Consider the following 18624-nt stretch of genomic DNA (forward strand, 5'->3'; position numbering starts at 1 on the left):
CTCCCGGGAGGGTGCTGACCCGCCCTCTCGCACGCTGCGGCGGGCTGCCAGGGCACGGGGTGAGGGGTGGTAGAGAGCAGGCGCCCCGTGCGTCCGGGAGGCGAAGGCCTCCTTCCCCACCCTCGGCCGCCTCACCCTCGGGGTCGGCTCCGCGGTGCAGCCGGCGCCCCGCGCGCTTCCCCGGCGCGCGCTCGCGGCCCCGCCCGCAGGCTAGGCGGCGCGCCGCTCGCGCTCGCGCACACGGTGGGGAGCGCGCGCTCCCTCGCCGCGCCGCACGCTCGGCCTCGCCCGCGCACCCGCGCCCGCGCACCCGCGCGCACGCGCCCCTCGGAACGTCTCCGGGAGCTTCGCCAGAGCGAGCGCGGGGGGCCGGGCGCGCCGGAGTGAAAAGGAGGCGGCGGCCGCGGGCTGCGAGCAACAGATTCGGGGCGCTGTGAGCAGACCTTTTCTGCTGCTGGGCCATTTCTTTTCTTTTCTCCTCACTTTTTCTTTTTTTAAAATAATTTCAGGAGGAGGAAAAAAAAATATTAAATTCGGAAAACCCAATTCTTCATTTGGCAATGGCGCTGGCCCCGAGCGAGCGGGCGGTTTTCTCTGCATGGAGATGGGCTTTGCCCTTGCCGTGGTGGGTGCTCGTGGTGGTGGCCTGAGTGTCGGTCTGTTGGCATCGCCGAGGCCGAGAGCCAAGCGCCGCACGTAGGCGACACCGCCCCCCGCCCCAGCCCGCACCCCCCTCGGAGCGGCCGGGCTCTGCACAATTACTGTTGTTGTCATTTTGGGGCCGTGCACGGTCGAGCCCGTGCGCCGCGCGCGTCCTCCCGGCCGAGTCGGCGGCGGGTCGCTCCGAGGGTGAGGTTTCCTCCCGGGCCGAGCGAGCCCCGGCCGCCCCGCGCGCAGCCCCGGCCGCCCCGCCAGCCTGCCCGCCCGCCCGCCCGCCCGCTCTCTTGCCGGCGCCGGGAAAATGGAGGCTGTGATTGAGAAGGAATGCAGCGCGCTCGGAGGCCTCTTCCAGACCATCATCAGCGACATGAAGGTGGGTTCTCCCGTGGGGTGGGGTGGGGTGAGGTGGGGGGGGGCGCGGCCGTGGCACCCACCCCGCGCGCAGACCTTAGCCGCGGGCTGGGCTTCGCCCGCGCGCTCCCTGCCGCCAGTCATCCGGGCCGGGCCTGCGCCGTGGCCGCCGGCCACCTGCGGGAACTCCCGGCCCCGGGGTGTCACCTGCTCACCCGCGGCGCTGCCCCGGGCTCTGCCGGGTCACGGGGCTGGCGCCCCCCCCCCCCCGCTGTGTGTGTGTGTGTGTGTGTGTGTGTGTGTGTGTGTGTGTGTGTGATGCACCCTGCCATCTCCCCTTTCGGTATCCCAGGGGGCGGCACCATCTTGTTCCTCTGGGGGACTCAGGGCCCCGGCTTCCAAGTTTTCTATTGTCTGTCCCTGGATCGAGCATCTGTGACCTCCTGGCAGACACCTGGTTCGGGGTGGGGGTGGGGTGGGGTGCCTGGCCATGGTGCTGGGGAGGAAATACCAGCCCTCCTCGGGCCTGGAGGATGGAGTCCCCCGCCTGGGTGCGCCTGGGAGGGAGACTCTTTTTTTCCTCCTTGGGTTTCGGGACTACCTGCACGTGAAGGGAACTGAACAATTTAGTTATTAATTGGGCTGCTCCTAAGCGGGCTGAGGGTGTGTATTTCCTCCGCCCTCCCTGGGGTGTGAAGGGGGGGGGGGCAGAAGTTCCTGGAGCACCCTTGTCAGGGGTGGGGGGAGGGGGGCTCAAAGCAGAGCTCAGCCTGGAGGCAAGATTAGGACCTTCATCAGCAACTATACCCTGCCCCTTCCACATACACACACCACACTTCTAGTTCTCCTGGCAGGATTGTAGTGTGTGTGTGCGCGTGTGCGCGCGCGCGTGCGCGCTCGCTCGCGTGCGTGTGTTGGGGGTGGGGAACAACACCCTGGCTTTTTTTTTTTTTTTTCCTGCTAAGGGTGGGACTGTAGATAACCTGATCTTCGAATGTGGATTTTCTGGCGCTCAGAGATACACCGGGGCCTTGTGTTACTCATCCAAAGGAAATATTACCAGCCGTGCAAGCTGACTGGAGGTGGAAACTGAGGGGTGGATGGGGAATTTTCCCCCCCCCAAGTGTATTTAGGGAGCTTCTCTTTGGCTCGAGCCCAGCCCCAGTTTGCCTCAACAGATCTGGGGAGGTGGTGTTTAATTAAAAGCTCGGCTTCCAAAAGAGTGGGCAGGTTTGCAAAGCTTGTGCGGAGAGTGGGTGTGGACAGCCCCTCTTCAGCCTCTGCCTGGCGCTTGGAGAAGCTTTTGTCTGAGTAAGTGTGAGGTTTGGAAAGGCTTCTGTGCCTCTGACATGGACCTTGGGAGGAATGCTCAGCTGTTAGTTACACCTCCCTCCCCTTCTCAGAGCCAGCTGCCACCTCACCCGGCATGAACTTTGTCAAGGTGCCTCACGTTCTTGTCTTGTCCATTTTGAAATCCCACAGATCTTGTGCCTTTTGTCAGAAATTGACGTTCCTGTAGCCTAATCTACAGCCAGATCATGCTTGTCCGGGAATGCCTCTAATCCAGTCACTTGGAATGAGATGGATTAGTCCCTCTACAAAGACAGCCCCTTTCATTCCTTTGCCCCCAATCCACATTGAATTATTGAAGTGCTCTTTTGAACAAAGATCAGTGCCTGTCTTTGGACTGTGGTATTTGTTGTTCACTTAAATTCTATACATGCCTGATAGTCAAACAAGATTTGGTTTGAGGTCTGTTCTGATCCCCAGAGGAGGAATTTGAGATAGGTGGGTAAAAGCTGCTTGTGGTATTTAGAGGCTATCATGGCTGTTTCCAGTCCCTGAGTAGTTACAAGGAATCCAGGGATCTAAGGGAGCAAATCGGCTCACTGCAGTCCTGTCCTAGGATGTGATCACACCTGGACTTTTCTCTTTGTTCTTTAATCCAGAATCCAGGCTGTTTTTCTCATTCAGTGGCTTAAATCCAAAGTCCTTCAGCAGGCAGTCCTTTCCTAGGGTGGGCTGTGGGCCTTCTTTCTACCTGCTGTTCCCCCCCATCCCTCCCCTGCCTGGCACTGTGCTCTGCTCAGACATTCCAGGGTGGCAAGCTGGCTCTGATTTCTTTTCCCCTCTTTTCAAGATTCCAGCCAAAAATAAAGGCTTCTTATTTACTTCCCAGTGCAGACTACATATTCTTTCATTTTGAGTTTAGTAGGTTTGTTCAGCATGGTACCTATTTGAAACGTTTGCTATTCGTTTTGCTTTGTTTTGACAGCAAAAGATTTTAAAAGCAAGGATGGTGTACAAGAATAAACCATGCTCTGAGGTCTGTAGAATTTTAGACTTTGGGGGAGTTCGAGGGAGAGGAATAATCGAGGTGCGGTGGCTGATTTCTGCGATTATGTACAATACAATTGCCCAATATTCACAGTATTCTTAAACTACTTTCGTAGATTAAATTCCATTGATTTATTGATTATGCCAGTAGAGGGGCTTGCATTTAGGGCCTTGTGCTCTTGCTTGGCTTTTTCAAACTCATGGTTGGTGCTCTACTACTTGAGTCACCGATCCCCTTCTGGCTTTTTGCTGGTTAATTGGAAAAAAGAGGCTCAGATTTAACTACCTGGACTGGCTTTGAACTGCTGTTCTCAGAACTCAGCCTCCAGAGTAGCTAGGATTTCAAGCATGAGCCAGATACTAGTGGTGTTTTGAAAGGCTAGCAGACCACTGTAAAACATGATCATGTAGGTGAAGCTGTATGTAATGGGTGGATGTATCACATTGCTACTGTTAAAAGTCAGCTTTTATACCTGAAATCAGCTGACAGTAATGGCGTTCCCTTTTTCGTCCTTTAAACTCTCTTGGTGAGTGTATCATGTCAGTGGTCCTTTTTCTGTTTGTTGTGAGGGAGAAGCCACGTGGAATGTCATTTGCAGGTTATGTTTGTAGAAATAATATTGCAACTGAGACAAGGAAAGGGCAAGGAAAATGGTTTTCTAAGTAGCATTTGATTCTTCAAAATGTACAGCAGCACAGGAAAGGAGTCAGTTTCCTCTTTGGAGGAAAAAAAAAGGGGGGGGGGAGCAAATAGAAAAGGAGTCATTTCCAGGCCTGGTGTCATCCATCTTCTAAAACCAAAGGCTTTCAAGATGCAGAAAAGCAAGAGAGAAATTTCTGTGCTTTCCTCTAAAGATCTTCCCCTGACTCTGTCCTTGGTTGTCGGGGCATGTGGTTTACCCTTTTCAGGGGTAGCATGCCCAAGAAATTCTCACTTTGCTTCCACTGGGATTTCCAGCCAGGGAACATAAGCAGCAGCTGCTAAATAACTTATCAGTTCCTTGATGAGAGCAAACTGATGGTTCTCCCCCCCCCCCCCCACTTCCACCGTGTTTGGTGCTGGTCACTAATGATTCATGTGTGCAGAATCACTTAGTGGCTGCTTCCCCTCCCGGCCACGGAAATCTCCCACCCATCAAGTTGTCTGGAGTGAGTCAGTCCCAAGGGAAAGGTGAGACAACTATTCCAACAGAAGAAGGGCCATGGTTGCTTGGTTATGGGGGCGATTGCTGATAGTGTGAAAAAAGTCCTAGAATTGTGTGTGTGTGTGTGTGTGAATGAATTTCTAGTGAAGCCCAGGCTGAGTGGGCTAGGTTTTGTAAACAGGTGAGTGTTGTTGCTTTAAAGTAATGAATACAGAGTCCAATAAGGCTTCGGGAGTTTTTAAGGCTAGGAGACTTTGCTGGCCAAACTTGAAGATGGCTCATCCTGGGGATGTCTGGCTGCTTTTAATAAGTAACTTGCTTTTTTATGTGTGTGCGTGTGTGTGTTTTTTATTTTATTTTATTTTTTATTTTTTTGGCCAGTCCTGGGCCTTGGACTCAGGGCCTGAGCACTGTCCCTGGCTTCTTCCCGCTCAAGGCTAGCACTCTGCCACTTGAGCCACAGCGCCGCTTCTGGCCGTTTTCTGTATATGTGGTGCTGGGGAATTGAACCTAGGGCCTCGTGTATCCGAGGCAGGCACTCTTGCCACTAGGCTATATCCCCAGCCCCGTGTGTGTGTTTTTTAAAGGAGGATGCTAAAATCAAATATTTTCCTGATCCCTGTTGCTTAAGTGTCAGCCTGTCAGCAGATGGCTGGACCTGTTACAGGGAGTACTTTGTCCCGGGTCAGGACAGTGTGTTTCAGACTTACATATGTGGCTGGGGTGAAAAACACCCAGCCCCACCTGAGGCACCTCACCACTTGCTTGCTGCCTTCCACAGGGTGTCCTCTGACCAGCACCTGTCTGTGTGGAGCAGCACAGAGGCCTTGTGTAGTTCCTTCCCGTCGCCCCCGTGCCTATTTGCCACCCGTCCCCTGTCCTAAGTTCTGCCTGAAAATAGAATTGCTAAAAGGATTTCTTGCATTCCATGGAAATCCTTCGGTGGTTCCAAGCCAGGTCATGAGATTTTTCTCTCACTTGTCATGAGATGGAGAATGTGGCTATGAGGCCAGGGCGGGATTAATGATGTCAGGGTTGGGTTTTCTTCTTCTTTTTTTTCCCTTGAGGTAATTTAAGTTCTTGTTAGAAGAGAGGCTCACCCTTGGCATTTATGGAGGCTTGTTGAGGGCCTACTGTGTGGCAGGCTTTTTTGTGTGTGTGCCCCTCCTGGGGCTTGAACTCAGGGCCTTCGGCTCTCAGGTGGCTTTTCCCCCTCAAGGATGGCTCTAGTATTCAAGCCATGCTTCCAACTTCAGGCTTTTTTGCTGGTTCACTGGAGATGAGACTCTCACAGACTTTTCCTAAGTCCAAGTTGGCTTTAAACCGTAATCCTCAGATCGTAGCCTCCTGAGTAGCTAGGATTGCAGGAGTGACCCCCCAGCACCCAGCAGCAGGCTTTCACTTGGGGAGCTCCTTGTGTTGACTGAGAATATTAATATGAATGGTGGCCAGTGATGAAGGAAGGCCTGCAGTCCAGGCTGGGGAAGGCTGCCTGTCCCTGTAGGACCTACCTTTTAAGGACTGAAGATGTAGCTCAGTGGTGGAGTACTTGCCTAGCAATGTGAGGGGCCTTCGTTTGATTCCCACCACCATAAGAAAACAGAGAGCCCCAAGTTTTCTCTAGGAAGTTAATAAAAACCCTCACCAAGTCCTTAGCCAGGGACCAGGTTCTGTAAGGGAGCTAGGCCACTCTGAATGGTGACAGCCACACAAAGGCAGGACAAGCAGAGCCCTGTAAAGGACAGATGGGCCCCCATGTTGGCTTTTCTCTTAGCAAATGGTTCTGTTTGGTCAGGGTTTTATAGCTTCCTCATTTTGGGGCCAGTGAGAGAGGAAGGCAAAGTAAAGATGTCATGTAAAGATGAGAGAACCAATCCTCCAGGGTGGTGCTGTTCAGAGGGTTAGGGCCTGGTCTATGTAGAGTAGCCTTTTTTTTTTTTTCCTTTCAATTTTTAGGAACAAATTTTGTCCTGGTTTGGAAAGAAGTTGCTTTAGTTCTTGAGTGTTTTGGTAGCGAAGGCCTATACACATCTTGCTTAATAGGTCATTTCAGACTTGTTGCTTGATGGCCTAAGTCTTTTTCTGCCTTGTATTCCATAGTTCATAATAGAAAGAGGAGCTTATTCATACTCCACAGCTTGCATGGGAGGGAGGAGTGTGGCTTGGCCTGGTTTAGCAGTCACTCCCTTCTTTCTAGAGTAATGTGTACTCGGATGTAGGCAGCATTGACTATCAGCTGTACCATAAGCACTAAGCTACTATGAATTGAGGAAGTAAAACGACAGCATTTGCAAGTAGGTTTGCATTTCACCTAAGCAGCTATTATTTTTAGGATCAGTATATCCCAGGCTGGCTATTCCTTCTCACTTTCCCACTTGCCCTTAGACATGCTTCTTTTGCCCATTGATGATAGGCATTTTATAGCTTCCTCCTTTTCCCTGTCTCATTGGAGGTTGTTAAAATGCTCGGAGGGTAAAAAGGTTGAAACTGTTGATCCACTAGATGCTTCTTCTGTCATTGGTATCTAGTTGGGTTTTTTTTTCTTCCATCTTCTCAAAGACTTGGGAGCTGGGAAGATTCCTTCTGCAGAGAGACCATTTAGATAATTCAGATTGGGTGTGGAAAAATGAGATTGTGTGAGTTCTTCTTCTTGGAATTGCCTTTGGGACCTTCCCCTCCCTACCCCTAAACCCACACCTCTGCAAAAACAAAGCAGCACCTCTCCTAGAACCAAACCAAAGCCAAAGAACAGAATTAGATTTAGCTGCTTAGGACATCAGAGGAGATATGTATGTATGGCCCTTCATACAGAACTGGCCAACATCTTAAGCTAATTCAGATTTGCAGATTTCAGTGCTTATAGGTAGGGCCTTATTAAATAGCACCCAGGAAAGAGAAGCAGGACATATTAATTGGCTCTGAGCATTAAGGAAGTCTATTGCATTTGATTGCCAAAATTCTCCTTAGATTAGATGCTGACTCTGGATTTCATCTGTATGGGTGCCACAAAAACACAACAAAATCAAATCAACCAAAATGCCCTCCCCATTGCAGAATCCTTCCTAGAGCACCCATCTCCTGAGTCTTCCTGACCCGAGCCCCTGGGAGACCTTGGTGTGGGCCATGCATCTCTGCTTCCCCCTGATTTGGTTGGAGGTGGCTGTGCTCTACTCACTGTGCAGTTGTGAGGGTTTTCTGGTATGAATTACTCTGGTGTGTTTGGCACATGGTGGTAGATAGATGGTCACTGTTGAGTACATACATCACAGTGGGCTTGAAGGGACTTGGTGAGGACCTACAGTATGCCAAGCATTGTGCACACCTGAGTTCACAGGAAGAACACGAGAATCGGCATCTTCTTCTCTATGTTTCCTAGAGCTGGCGTGGCGGGAGGGGATAGGCTTGAGCTGACACACTGTACGGACTTCTGTGGCGTGAGCAGTTCTGGTCAGCTGTCACCTATATGGACAGTTATTTGGAGATCTATCCACATGGGGTGGCTTCCTTCCATTTTCCACTTTCCAGTCTTCTCCAACAGACTTGGCACATCCCTTTCCTCTTGTTGCCCTGCTGTGCAGAGGGTACAGAAATCTTGGGATCAGGCACCGGCCTGCCACCATTAGCACCGTTCTTGTCTGCCTATGAAGCCCTTAGGGTCTGGTCGGTGACTGACCAGAAGCCTGGTGTCCATGATCTAAGAGGCTGAGCTGCTGTGCCATCCTAGTACCTTCTTCCACTGGCTCCCGTAGGCATAAAGTAAGTTCACTCAGAGTTTACACAACCCCTCAGACAGCTCCTTACCTTGAACTCAATGTATGTCCAGCTCTGGCTCTCCTGAAAGAGCTTTCTGTGTTTCATCATATTCCTGTAGCCCTCCAGTTGGGGCTGAGTCTGCAGAGCCCTTGAAAATCCAGATCTGTGTTTGGAAAAGTTGATGGGTGTGCCAAAAAAACAACACAAAACCCATAGACAGCCTTGCTTCTGGTTTCTAAGTGGCTTTTCTTTTTTCCTGTCTAGGTTAAGTGGGTGAAAAAAAAAATCCATTGAGTGCCTTTTGAGCTGTGTGTCTTTTTATTTGCTTTCGTTGCCTCAAAGAACTGGACAGCCATGAAAGTCCTGGCTTGTTCAGCGCTGACAGCTCCTGCATGCTGGAGGTGGGCAGAGATGGAGTCTGGGGATTCTTCTGCCACTTGTCGCTCAACAGTGCTCTCTGGGGGCTGGAGGAACGGGTCTGGTGAGAGGAAGAGATCCAGGCAGGTGTACGCTTTTGGGTGGATGGTATGGCTACAGGGAAGGCCTCAGAACGTTCCTAAAGCCACCAAGGAACCTGCTCCCCTGGGGTTCTGCCCGAGTTAGCATCGTGCAAGAGCATTTGGACATGAGGATTTTAGAAGCGCCCTAGCTCAGTCTAGCGTGTCTTGTTTGAGCCTTCAGTGTGTTCTCAGTCTCTTTCAAGTCTGAATTAAAGCACCTTTGAAAGCCAGGTGTTGGGGAGTTACAGAGGAATTCATGTGAATCAGTGGCTAAGTTATTCAGTCTCTCAAAGACTCAGGTGTTCCTCTGTAAAATGGGTCCAGTGAATCTAACATACAGATCCTGGTGAGGATTCTGGAAGGAGACATTACTTGTGAAGGATTCCAAAGGTGTCCCGTACGCATGGACAGTGATGTTGGCTGCTGTGAACACTGTCCTGTGGATTTGGGGATGGACTATTGTGCACTCTGAAGATGCATGTGGCAATGATCTTTTCCACTTAGGGCAAATGCCATCCTACCCTTTGCGAGCTGTGTTTACAGCCTGCAGTGAAGCTAGTAGAAATGTAGAAGCTCTGCTTGTTTAGTCACTCATGTTTGAGTTCATTACAACCCTCATCTAGCCCTGTGGGCTGGTTTGCCTTCCAAGTGGGCTAGTTTGCTTTCTATTGGCCCTTCCCACACTGCCTGTCTGAAACGAGGGTCTGCCATGGGTTCTCGGGGGCTTCATCTTATTTATTTATTAATTAAACAGAAATTTTTTGATAAGGTGTTGTGCAAAAAGGGTACAGTTACATAGTAGGGCAGTGTGTACATTTCTTGTGATATCTTACACCCTGTTTTTCTGGGGCCTTCATCTTAATGCTGGGATTACAGGCATATACTAGTCCTCTTTGCTGCCACTAGCTTTTATTGGTTGCAATGAAGACTTGCAAATGTTTTGTCCAGAGTAGCCTTGGAACCGAGATGTTTCTGATACAGGGATCTAGGATTACGGGCATTAGCTATAGTTCCTAGCCCATTTTTATATTCTTTGTTGAGTTACCTACAATTATTCACATTTTACCCTAAAAAGTGGTTGCCCTTGGGCTTTGAAGCCTAGCTCTCCCACCTTCTCGCTCTTACTTAGCTGGGCGAATTACTCCTTTTCCTGAACCTTGATTTTCTTTCCACGCAAAACGGGGCAAGAAGATAATATTTTAAAGTTGTTAAGGATTATTCTTCAGTAAAGGTGAGGAAAGTTCTATGATTGTTGGGAAAGTAAAGGGAGTTTCTGAACCACACAGCTGAAGGCTATCTCTTCCTCTGCTACCCTCCTCTTGCCCATAATCAGATGAAAAGATAACCTACCATTAAGAAGCAAACAAACAAAAAAGATTAAATGGGGAAGTATATACAAGGTGCTTAGCGTGAAATGAGAACCATTAGATGCTCTCATGTCTATCCAAGCTATCCCAGTATGAGTTGAGCACCCCTAATCTGAAAATCTAAAATCTCCCAAATCACCACTGATATAACCACCAAAAAGGCTACTGATTTTGAGCTATTTCGGAGTTTTTCTATTAGGAACAATCAGTTAGTAAAGTCTATGTAAATAATCCAAAGTCCAAAATCCTCTGAAATCAGCCTTACTGCTGGTTCTGAACATTTTGAATGACTGTGCAACCTCTAATTCCTAGCCGCGAGCTCTGTCCAAATCATCTCTCAGGTGTTTCAGGAAGATGCTTCATTGGTATGCTAACCATAGAGACGAGAATGCAATGCTGTTCGGCTCTCAACATACAGATAAGTTGAGAGAACACAATATGCATAATTAGAAGATTTTCCACCAAATATGATGGCCTGTCAGCTGGGCTCTGTTGGTTTGTGTAAATGCACTGTGACATCTTCCTTCTATGGGAGTCAGGCAGGTAGTTCAGGGTGCCTGTACCATGACAGAGGTTAGCACAGGATTTTGTTGGGATCCTGGGAGCACCTCTGGTTCTAGTGTGAGGTAAGGAGGGGAGGCTTTTGTTCTAGGTGACACCCAGCTGAGAACCAAGTTTTAGTTTAGTTATTCAGTAAGCCTTTACACTCCTGATACTACCACACACTACTCTTTAAGTGCTTAACAGATAAGGCTGATGGAATCTCCAGGGAGGTAATAATTGTTGTAATCTCCATTGTACAATAACAGTTCTAGCCACTTCACAGATGGGAAAACCCAGGAGGAGCTGGGAGTTGAGTCTGGGCAGGGTCAGTGTTTTTTCCCCCACCACACTGGCTTTCTCTTGTTTAGCACTTTGGGGCTCTCTTTTCACCTTAGTAATGGATATATTTTCTCCACCTCTCTGATGATAATGATTGTTCTAGCTATACTTTCAGGAGTCAGGATAAATCAGGTTCAGTGTGAGAAAATCCGCGCTTGCCTGAGCTGCTTCAAGAAGCTTCATGGGGTCTGTCTCAGTTTAAAGAGGGAGATGACCCAGAAGTGGACCTGGAATTGTCAGAAGTTCACCCATGGGGTCTGTGCCTCTAACTTATTGCCAAAAAGAAGTTTGTGGGGGAACCAAGAAGTGTTGGGTTCCTCCCCTCCTCCCCAACCACAGGACATAAATTTGTTTTTGCTGGTAGGGATCCCTTCTGTCAGGAGTCACCCCGGTCAGGGCTCTGCACCCCATGTGGCTGAGTGCAAAACTAGAAAGGGGGACTGGGAGGCTGGAAGGCGGGGATTAGTTCCCAAGGCGACGCTTTCAGTTCTGAGCTAGGCTCTGCTCCTAGCAGCTGGGTTAAGGAAATCTTTTGAGTCGGGTTTAATGGGCCCTCTTTGTTTTGAAGTGACTGTTTACTGAACCTTCAAAGGCAGAGCCACAGCAGGATGTGATCTTGGGCCTGAATAATTACTTCAGACACCCCAATAGGAAGCTGGTAGTGGGGAGCAGAGCCAGGAGTAGCTGGTGGCCAAGCCCTGAGCTGCCTCTGTCTGGAAAGACTGTATCCTCCTCTTGCAATCACAAGGAGACCTGGAGTCCCCTGGAACCTGGGTCTCTGGGAACCTGGCCTCTTTGATGTTGTGCTGGCCTTAATTAGGGGCACTCTAATTAAGTCACTGAGGAGGCGGGTTATTTTTTTCTTAGAGGAAAAAAAAAATTAGCAAATGTTTTGAGAACATTTCATGAGGGATTACTTCTCACAGATTATGCAAGTTATATAAAGCTAATGGAAGAAAAACTAGAAATTTCAATTAAGTAAAAACTAAGTCACCCAGAAGCACTGGTTTACAAAGTGGGTTAGGGTACTTGCTCATAAGAGGTCATACCTTTGGAACAAAGGGTTGTGTGCCCTGTGCTGGGTGCGAGGGCCCTCCTGTCCTGACTGGCCCCATGTGGTGTAACAAGCCACACCAGGCCAAGTGGCAGTGCAGTGTGGCATTGGCTTGCTTGTGCACAACTCATCCATTGGAGGACCTACTGTCCTCATGCTGTTTGAAGTGCTAGGTTTTAGCACTGAACAGAATGGTCACATTTCCTGATCTTAGGCTCTTGTGGAATAGGAGTGACAGGTGAGAGGTAGACAGATGGAATGAGCTGACTTTTGTATACTCGGAGGCTTTCTCTGCAACGGGAAACAGCAGGGCATTGAGGCTGTTTTTCAGTAGGTCAGTGAGCGAGTTTATGATAGCTATCGGGAGGAAATTCTGGGCATGGAAGGAGTATGTGCAAAGGCCCTACGGTGGAGAATCTGGTTCCTGACTCATCTGTGTTTAGGCTGGGTCCAGTGTTGCATAGTAATTATCAGCAACACCGCAGTGAATGTGTCCTTACAGCTCGACAGTCATTTACAGTGATGGATTAGCCAGAAGGATTTGCCCTGGGTTCAAAGGAATGTACCTTTCAGAGCTTTTGAAACCTATAGCCAAATGCCTTAGGAAGAATGCGTCTCAGCTGACATTCCTGTGTGTGAACAGTCATCCTGGGATTACTTTGGAAGGAGTTAGATGTGCACATTAGCACTGAGAAATTGCTGAGGGCCCAGCTTCCAAGAGCTTAGGGGAGCACACGGTCTCCTGTCTCTGGTGGTGATTCTCAAATTTTACTGTATGGAGAAGCTTTTAAAAAGTTTTTATTTTCCCTCGCAAGTCAGAGTGTCCCTAGGGAGTGTGCCAAAGCTCGGGTTGAGAGACTTTGGGTTCAGTTTTTGTAAACAACTAGGTCTTGCTGGGATTGCCGGAGAAGTCGGGGGGGACTGAGTATAGCTGGGGCCAGCCTGAGCCACTGAGACCTTCCTCAACTCATAGAGGACCATCTCCCGTTTCAGTCCACGACACATGGACCTAGAATGTGTACCTAGCAGACCAGATAAGTATTTGCCATTTTGGGGAGGCTTCCATATGCCCGTCTTAAGAGCTCTTAGGCTCAGTCAAGCTCTGGGTTGCTGTGACAGCCTTCATTAGCCTTTAGTGTGTCTACATGATGGACATTGTTCTGGGGATAACACTGAAGTCAGTCTGGACTTCTAGATGGCACTGTAGATGCTCCCTTAGAAAATGTGGCCATGCAAAAGCCCAGAGTGTAGGCAGGCAGCCACTTACCACCCGGCCTCTTTTTTTTTATTGGTGGTGGAGAATATTTCAAAGAAAAGATAACAGGATAGTAAAAACCTAGGTGGCGATTGTGGGACAGGGGAACTTGGGGAATAGAAAAAGAGTGGGAGACAAGTTCCCACTTCCAAAAATGTGGAACACACACACACACACACACACACACACACACTCTGCAAAGTTTAGAGAGTCTGGTGTGATGGTGTACACTTGTGATCCCAGCTTTCAGGAGGCTGAGGCAGGAGGATACGGAGTTCCAGGACAGCCTGGACTACATTGTAGACCCTGTCTCCAAAAAAGAGAGAGAGAGACAGAGACAGACACACAGACAGGCAGGTGGGCAGACAAACAAAATAGATCCAGAGACCTAGGTGCAGTTGAGGGACACCGTTTGCTGGCATGAGTGTGCTGGGTGGTCATTGTTGTCGAATAGAACCTTCTGTGATGAAATCCATTCTAGATCGGCTATCCATTACTGTTGACACACCTGGCTACTGAGCCCTTGAATGAGGGAGAGGAACAGAATATTCCATTTTATTTTATCCGAAGTTACATTTCAGTAGCTTCATGGGGGCTAGTGGCTACCCTACTGGGTAGCTCATGATAGACAAGAACATGCTGACTGGTAACATGACTTAAAAACTGAAACAACTTTGAAGATAGGTTAGACATATTTGTTTAGTTTATTATTATTATTCTAAGTGGAAGCCTATCCATATGTCAGGAAACAGTCTGGGCATCAGACCCAGCGATGTGGTTGGAAGAAAGCTTCATGCCCCGATTTAATTAGAGTCTTGGCGTTACAAATGGGGCCGGCTGCGAGGGGCGGCCGGGTAGGGAGCCCCCTTTGTGGTCTAGTCATTCTTTGCATAGGCATATTTATTGCTGGTGCACTTGGACAAGCTGGTGAGGAAGCAACCATTGATTATCCCCAGGGCTGTCATACACTTGATGGACAGGGATAATTAGTGGATTAGGCAAGCTCCAATCAGAGAAGAAAAGCCCAGGACTGGTATTTTATGATGGATGGGCTTACCCTAATGTTGCCTTTCATCTGAAGATCTTAGGAGCCCTTCATCTTGCAGGCCCGGGTGGGGAAGTATGGTTTGGAGAGACAAAGCTTGTGACAGGCATTCATGAGCCTATCCCTCCTTGCTGCACTCCTCCTTCTGGAAGCTGAGCCATGGCTGCCCTGGGCTTGAAGAAACAAGGGACTCAGAGATGTTTGGCTTGGCTAGGAAGGGGCTGGGCATCTCCCCAAGCTTCTCCGCTTTGCACCTACATCCCTGGGGTCGGAGCTCATCTAGGGATGCTCCTAGAAGTAGGAGGATGTTGTTGGCACCTCCGTCATTCTCACCCTCCAAACCTGAGGGAGGGAACATGGTGGCAGGGATGGTGGGTAACCCAGGAGAAGTTCCGGTATCCACTGGGAACAGAAAGATTAAGTAAAAGTACCCATTGTTAAACCACAAGTGACAGCGTACATGTGTCCCCTAAGCTTGCTCTTGGACTGTTTTCTACCAAGAAGCTTTCCTTTGTGTTGTGGTTTTCTATGGTTGAGGGTCCTGAGCATTTCTAGGGTGGCACTTGTCTCTCTGGGCCCTGCATTGTGAGCGGGTATGTTTATTACTCTAGTCTTGTCTGCTCTACTCGAGGCACATGTAAAGCAGGACCTGACTCACTCTCTGCAGCTGGGTAGGAACCCAGGGCTGGAGTGTTCCTTTGGCTGCCTAGACGCTCCAGAATCGGGAACATTTGGGTTCAGATTTCAGCATGGGGATTCTCACTGCCATCCTTGTGCTGCTTATTTCCTCCTATGGAAGGAGCACCTGCCTGTCAGGGTGGCCGCAGAGCATGCACGCAGAATATGTGTGAAGCTGGAATCCTCAGCAGCAGCAACCACCTCCCAGGTTCCACCTCACCCTGAGCAAAGCCAACCCTGTACTTCCCCCAAAATCCCCAGACGCCCCACCTGCCAGTTAAAGTTAGAGAAGTGCAGGCACTGATCCTTGGTGCCTGGACACCGTGTACAAAGTGCTGATGCTTCAGGATGCTTGGCGAGGTAGCTTGTGTAGCTTGGATTCTGCTCAGCCATAACTGTAGAGAGGTCAGCCAGTGTCTGTCTAGCCCATTCTGGGGTGTAGGGCAAAGGCCTTTGAGCTGAAACCCAACTCCCTGTCTGTAGCCTGTCACCTGCTAGTCATTTTATTCCCAGCTGAACCCAGTCCCGCCTGCCTTGTGACTCCTTCTGGGCTCTTTGGGTCTCCTTGCAAAGCCCCTTCTCCAGCCAGGGTCCCTGGCCCCCCTCTTCCCCGGTGGCAGTGCGGCATGGCGTTCTCTCAGCTGTCTGCAGGTTCCCTCGTCACAGCCGGGCCAGGCTGAGGGAGGCGGTGGCTGCATTATTTATGGAGTTGCGTTTACAGCCACGCCGATGAGTTACACACAGCTTCTCCTCCTGTGCCGTGTGTGGGATGCCATTCTGGGGCCCTGTTCACGTAAAACCAAGCCAAGCCAAGCAGTCTCAAGCTGGGATAGCTGGTGTCTACGCCTGGGTCCTGCATGGCTTAGGTGCTTGTGTGTGTCCCCTTCCTCAACCCCCTCCCCCCACAGTGGGTAGAGGAAGCCAGGGAGCCAGGAGGCACCTGAGTACTCCCCTGAGCTCCTCCCCGAGGAGGGGGAAGGCAAGATTGGTTTAGATGCCCCCCTCCCCCTTTAAAAAATAACCTACTAAACACTTGAGTGGAAGAGATTCAGGGAGCCTTTTTCTTTTTTCTTATAAAGTAAGAACACAGTTTCATTATTCTTATTTTCCCAAGGGGATCAGGCTGCTGCCAGGAATGTAACCCAGAAACCAGGTTCTGCTGGCTTGGACTTGATATACCTGGCCAGGTGAACGAATCGAGGCCACCCTGGTCCTTCTGCTGTCCATCTTTGTGGTTCAACTCTGGACCTTGCCCTTGAAGGCTTTCCTTGTCAACCTGGTCTACTTTGTTTATTGCCAACTTTTCTTTTTTTGATGCCAATACTGGGACTTGAACTCAGGGCCTTTCTTTACTCTTCCACTTGGCTTTTTTTTTTTTTTTTGACCTAAGGCTGGTGCTCTACCACCTGAGCAGTGCCTGTACTTCTAGCTTTCTTTCTGTTGGTTAATTGGAGAAAAGAGTCTCGTGAACTTCCTTCCCTGGGCTGGCTTTTGAACACTGATCATTAGAGCTGAGCCTCCCGGAGTAGCTAGGAATTTTGTTGCTTCTTAACCCTCCAAGTCACTTCCTTCCTCCTGTCTCACATCTTTCAAGCTTTTGAATTGTTATAGTAAAGCTATTTTCAGGTGGGTAGAAACTTTTTTTTTTTTGTCTTGACAGAAACTTATTAAAAAAATAGAGAACAATCCACCATCACTTTGCCTTTCGGTTTTTAATAACATTTACACATTTTTTTTTCATTTCTCAACAAGAAGCTTTTTGTCTCTGTTCTTAGAAGTTGATTTCTTCTAAAAGAATCCACTAAATTATAGATGAACTAAAGCAGGTGGGCCTGACAGTCTTTGACAGATTGTCAAATAGCATTAAGTCTGGAGAGAGCTGCTTTTTGGCAGTTGTCTTGTGGCTGAGTAGGTGTTCATGGGTGGGGAGCTGTGTGCTGTATCCCTTGATGAGAAGGGGGACCCATCTTTTGTTGCTATTTTGGTAAAGACTGAAATGAGGCTACAGGAAGACTGGGAGTCTTCCGAGTGGTTTGGCCATCGCCATTTCCAGGCACAATCATTTGAGTACTCCACCTGCCATTTGCTTAGGATGGCAGACAGTGCTCTTGACTGCGGTGAACTCATGGTGACAGGAGTCACCATGGCGGAGTGCCTAGGTGACTAGGAGAACTAGGCGTGGCCTAGTTCTGTACTCAGGTGTGAGAGGGGCCAGGTCCGGATGGAATCATTGGCTTACAGAGCCTTTAGCCAGCAAACCTTCTGAGTGAGGTGGCTCAGAGCTGTGGATTCTGGATCCATCACATCTACTCTGTGCCTTCTGTCTTCCAGCCACACTGCACTAAGCCTCTTGATGTATGACCGCCTTCATTTATTTGCACCTCAGTTTTGTTGGGATATAATTCACAGGTTATACAGCTTATCTGCTTCAAGTGTACATCCCACTGGTTTTCAGTGTGTTTACACTCAAAATTGGAACATTGTCATCACCCAAGACAGAATCTCCATAACCATTGGCAGTCCTTTCGGATTTCCACCTCCTCACCAGCATGTTCTCTCTTCCACTCTCTTGGCTACACACAATCACTGTCTTCTGTCTGACTATATTTGCTCATTCTGGACTTTTCCTCTCCTACCTAGCTCTTATTGCATATCCCTCCCACCTCCACCTCTTCTTTTTGTGAGGTTAGCTCTTTTAGGTCCCAAATGAGTGAGGCCATATGGTATTGTCTTTCTGTGACTGGCTTACTTCATTTACTGTTGGGTTCTCCAGGTTCATTCATGTTGTTGCAGTGACAGGATTTGTAGGGTTTTTTTTGTTGTTGTTGTTTTGTTATGGCTGCATAGTATTCCATTGTACAGATAGATCGTGCTTGCTTTATTTGTTCCTCAGTTGATGGACACTTGGGTTGGTTATGTGTGCTAGCTGTTGTGAAGACTGCTGCAGTGAACATGGGAATGCACATGTCTGTTTGACATATGAATGACCCCAGCTGTTCTTCACATCAGTGCTGTGAAGTGCTAATGCCGCACACAGAGATCAAGTCACTCGACTAGTGTCATACAAGCAAGAGAGCACAGGTTCAGTCTAAAAGTTTAGACCCACAAATTCTTATTTCTTTCATGTATTCCTTCAGTGTTTAATATATGTGATGGTTGGTAAGAGTGGTGAGTTGTTTTAATTCTCATTTTAAGAAAATGGGCAGATTTCCCCCATCAAATTCCTGGCAAGACAGTGATTAGAACTCAGGGCTTGGTGCTGCCTCTCCAGACCTCGGGCCAATCCAACACATCTCAAGGAACTTGTCTTTCCTTTTCCTTATACACACAGATCAAGTCATTGGGTTTCTCTAGGGTTCCGTGAGTGGGGGGTGACAAGTGCTTGGGTGATGAGGGCCCATTTCCTACGTCAGTCTCCACTAGGTAGAAGATTATGCTGCCTTTGGCTAAGAGTAGGCATGTAGTGGTTCTTTTTTTTTTTTTTTTGGCCAGTCCTAGGCCATGAACTCAGGGCCTGAGCACTGTCCCTGGCTTCTTTTTGCTCAAGGCTAGCACTCTGCCACTTGAGCCACAGCGCCACTTCTGGCCATTTTCTGT

The 18624-nt window shown here is 49.1% G+C and overlaps 1 protein-coding gene across 7 annotated transcripts in view; it reads left to right on the forward strand.

The window, feature by feature from the left end:
- Positions 1-843: 843 nt before the first annotated feature.
- Positions 844-18624, forward strand: part of Mtss1 (MTSS I-BAR domain containing 1) — a 142367-nt gene continuing 124586 nt past the window's right edge. For 5 of the 7 annotated variants that reach the window (XM_048359280.1, XM_048359282.1, XM_048359278.1 and 2 more), the window contains exon 1: positions 845-1033. In XM_048359280.1, the coding sequence (XP_048215237.1) occupies positions 962-1033 (72 nt within the window). In that variant the 5' untranslated portion in view covers positions 845-961. Of the gene's footprint in view, positions 1034-18624 lie in introns of all 7 variants that reach the window. The other 2 variants (XM_048359277.1, XM_048359279.1) reach the window with 1 other exon arrangement.

Source organism: Perognathus longimembris, chromosome 12 (genome assembly GCF_023159225.1).
Source record: "Perognathus longimembris pacificus isolate PPM17 chromosome 12, ASM2315922v1, whole genome shotgun sequence".
In the NCBI taxonomy this organism is placed as follows: domain Eukaryota; kingdom Metazoa; phylum Chordata; class Mammalia; order Rodentia; family Heteromyidae; genus Perognathus; species Perognathus longimembris.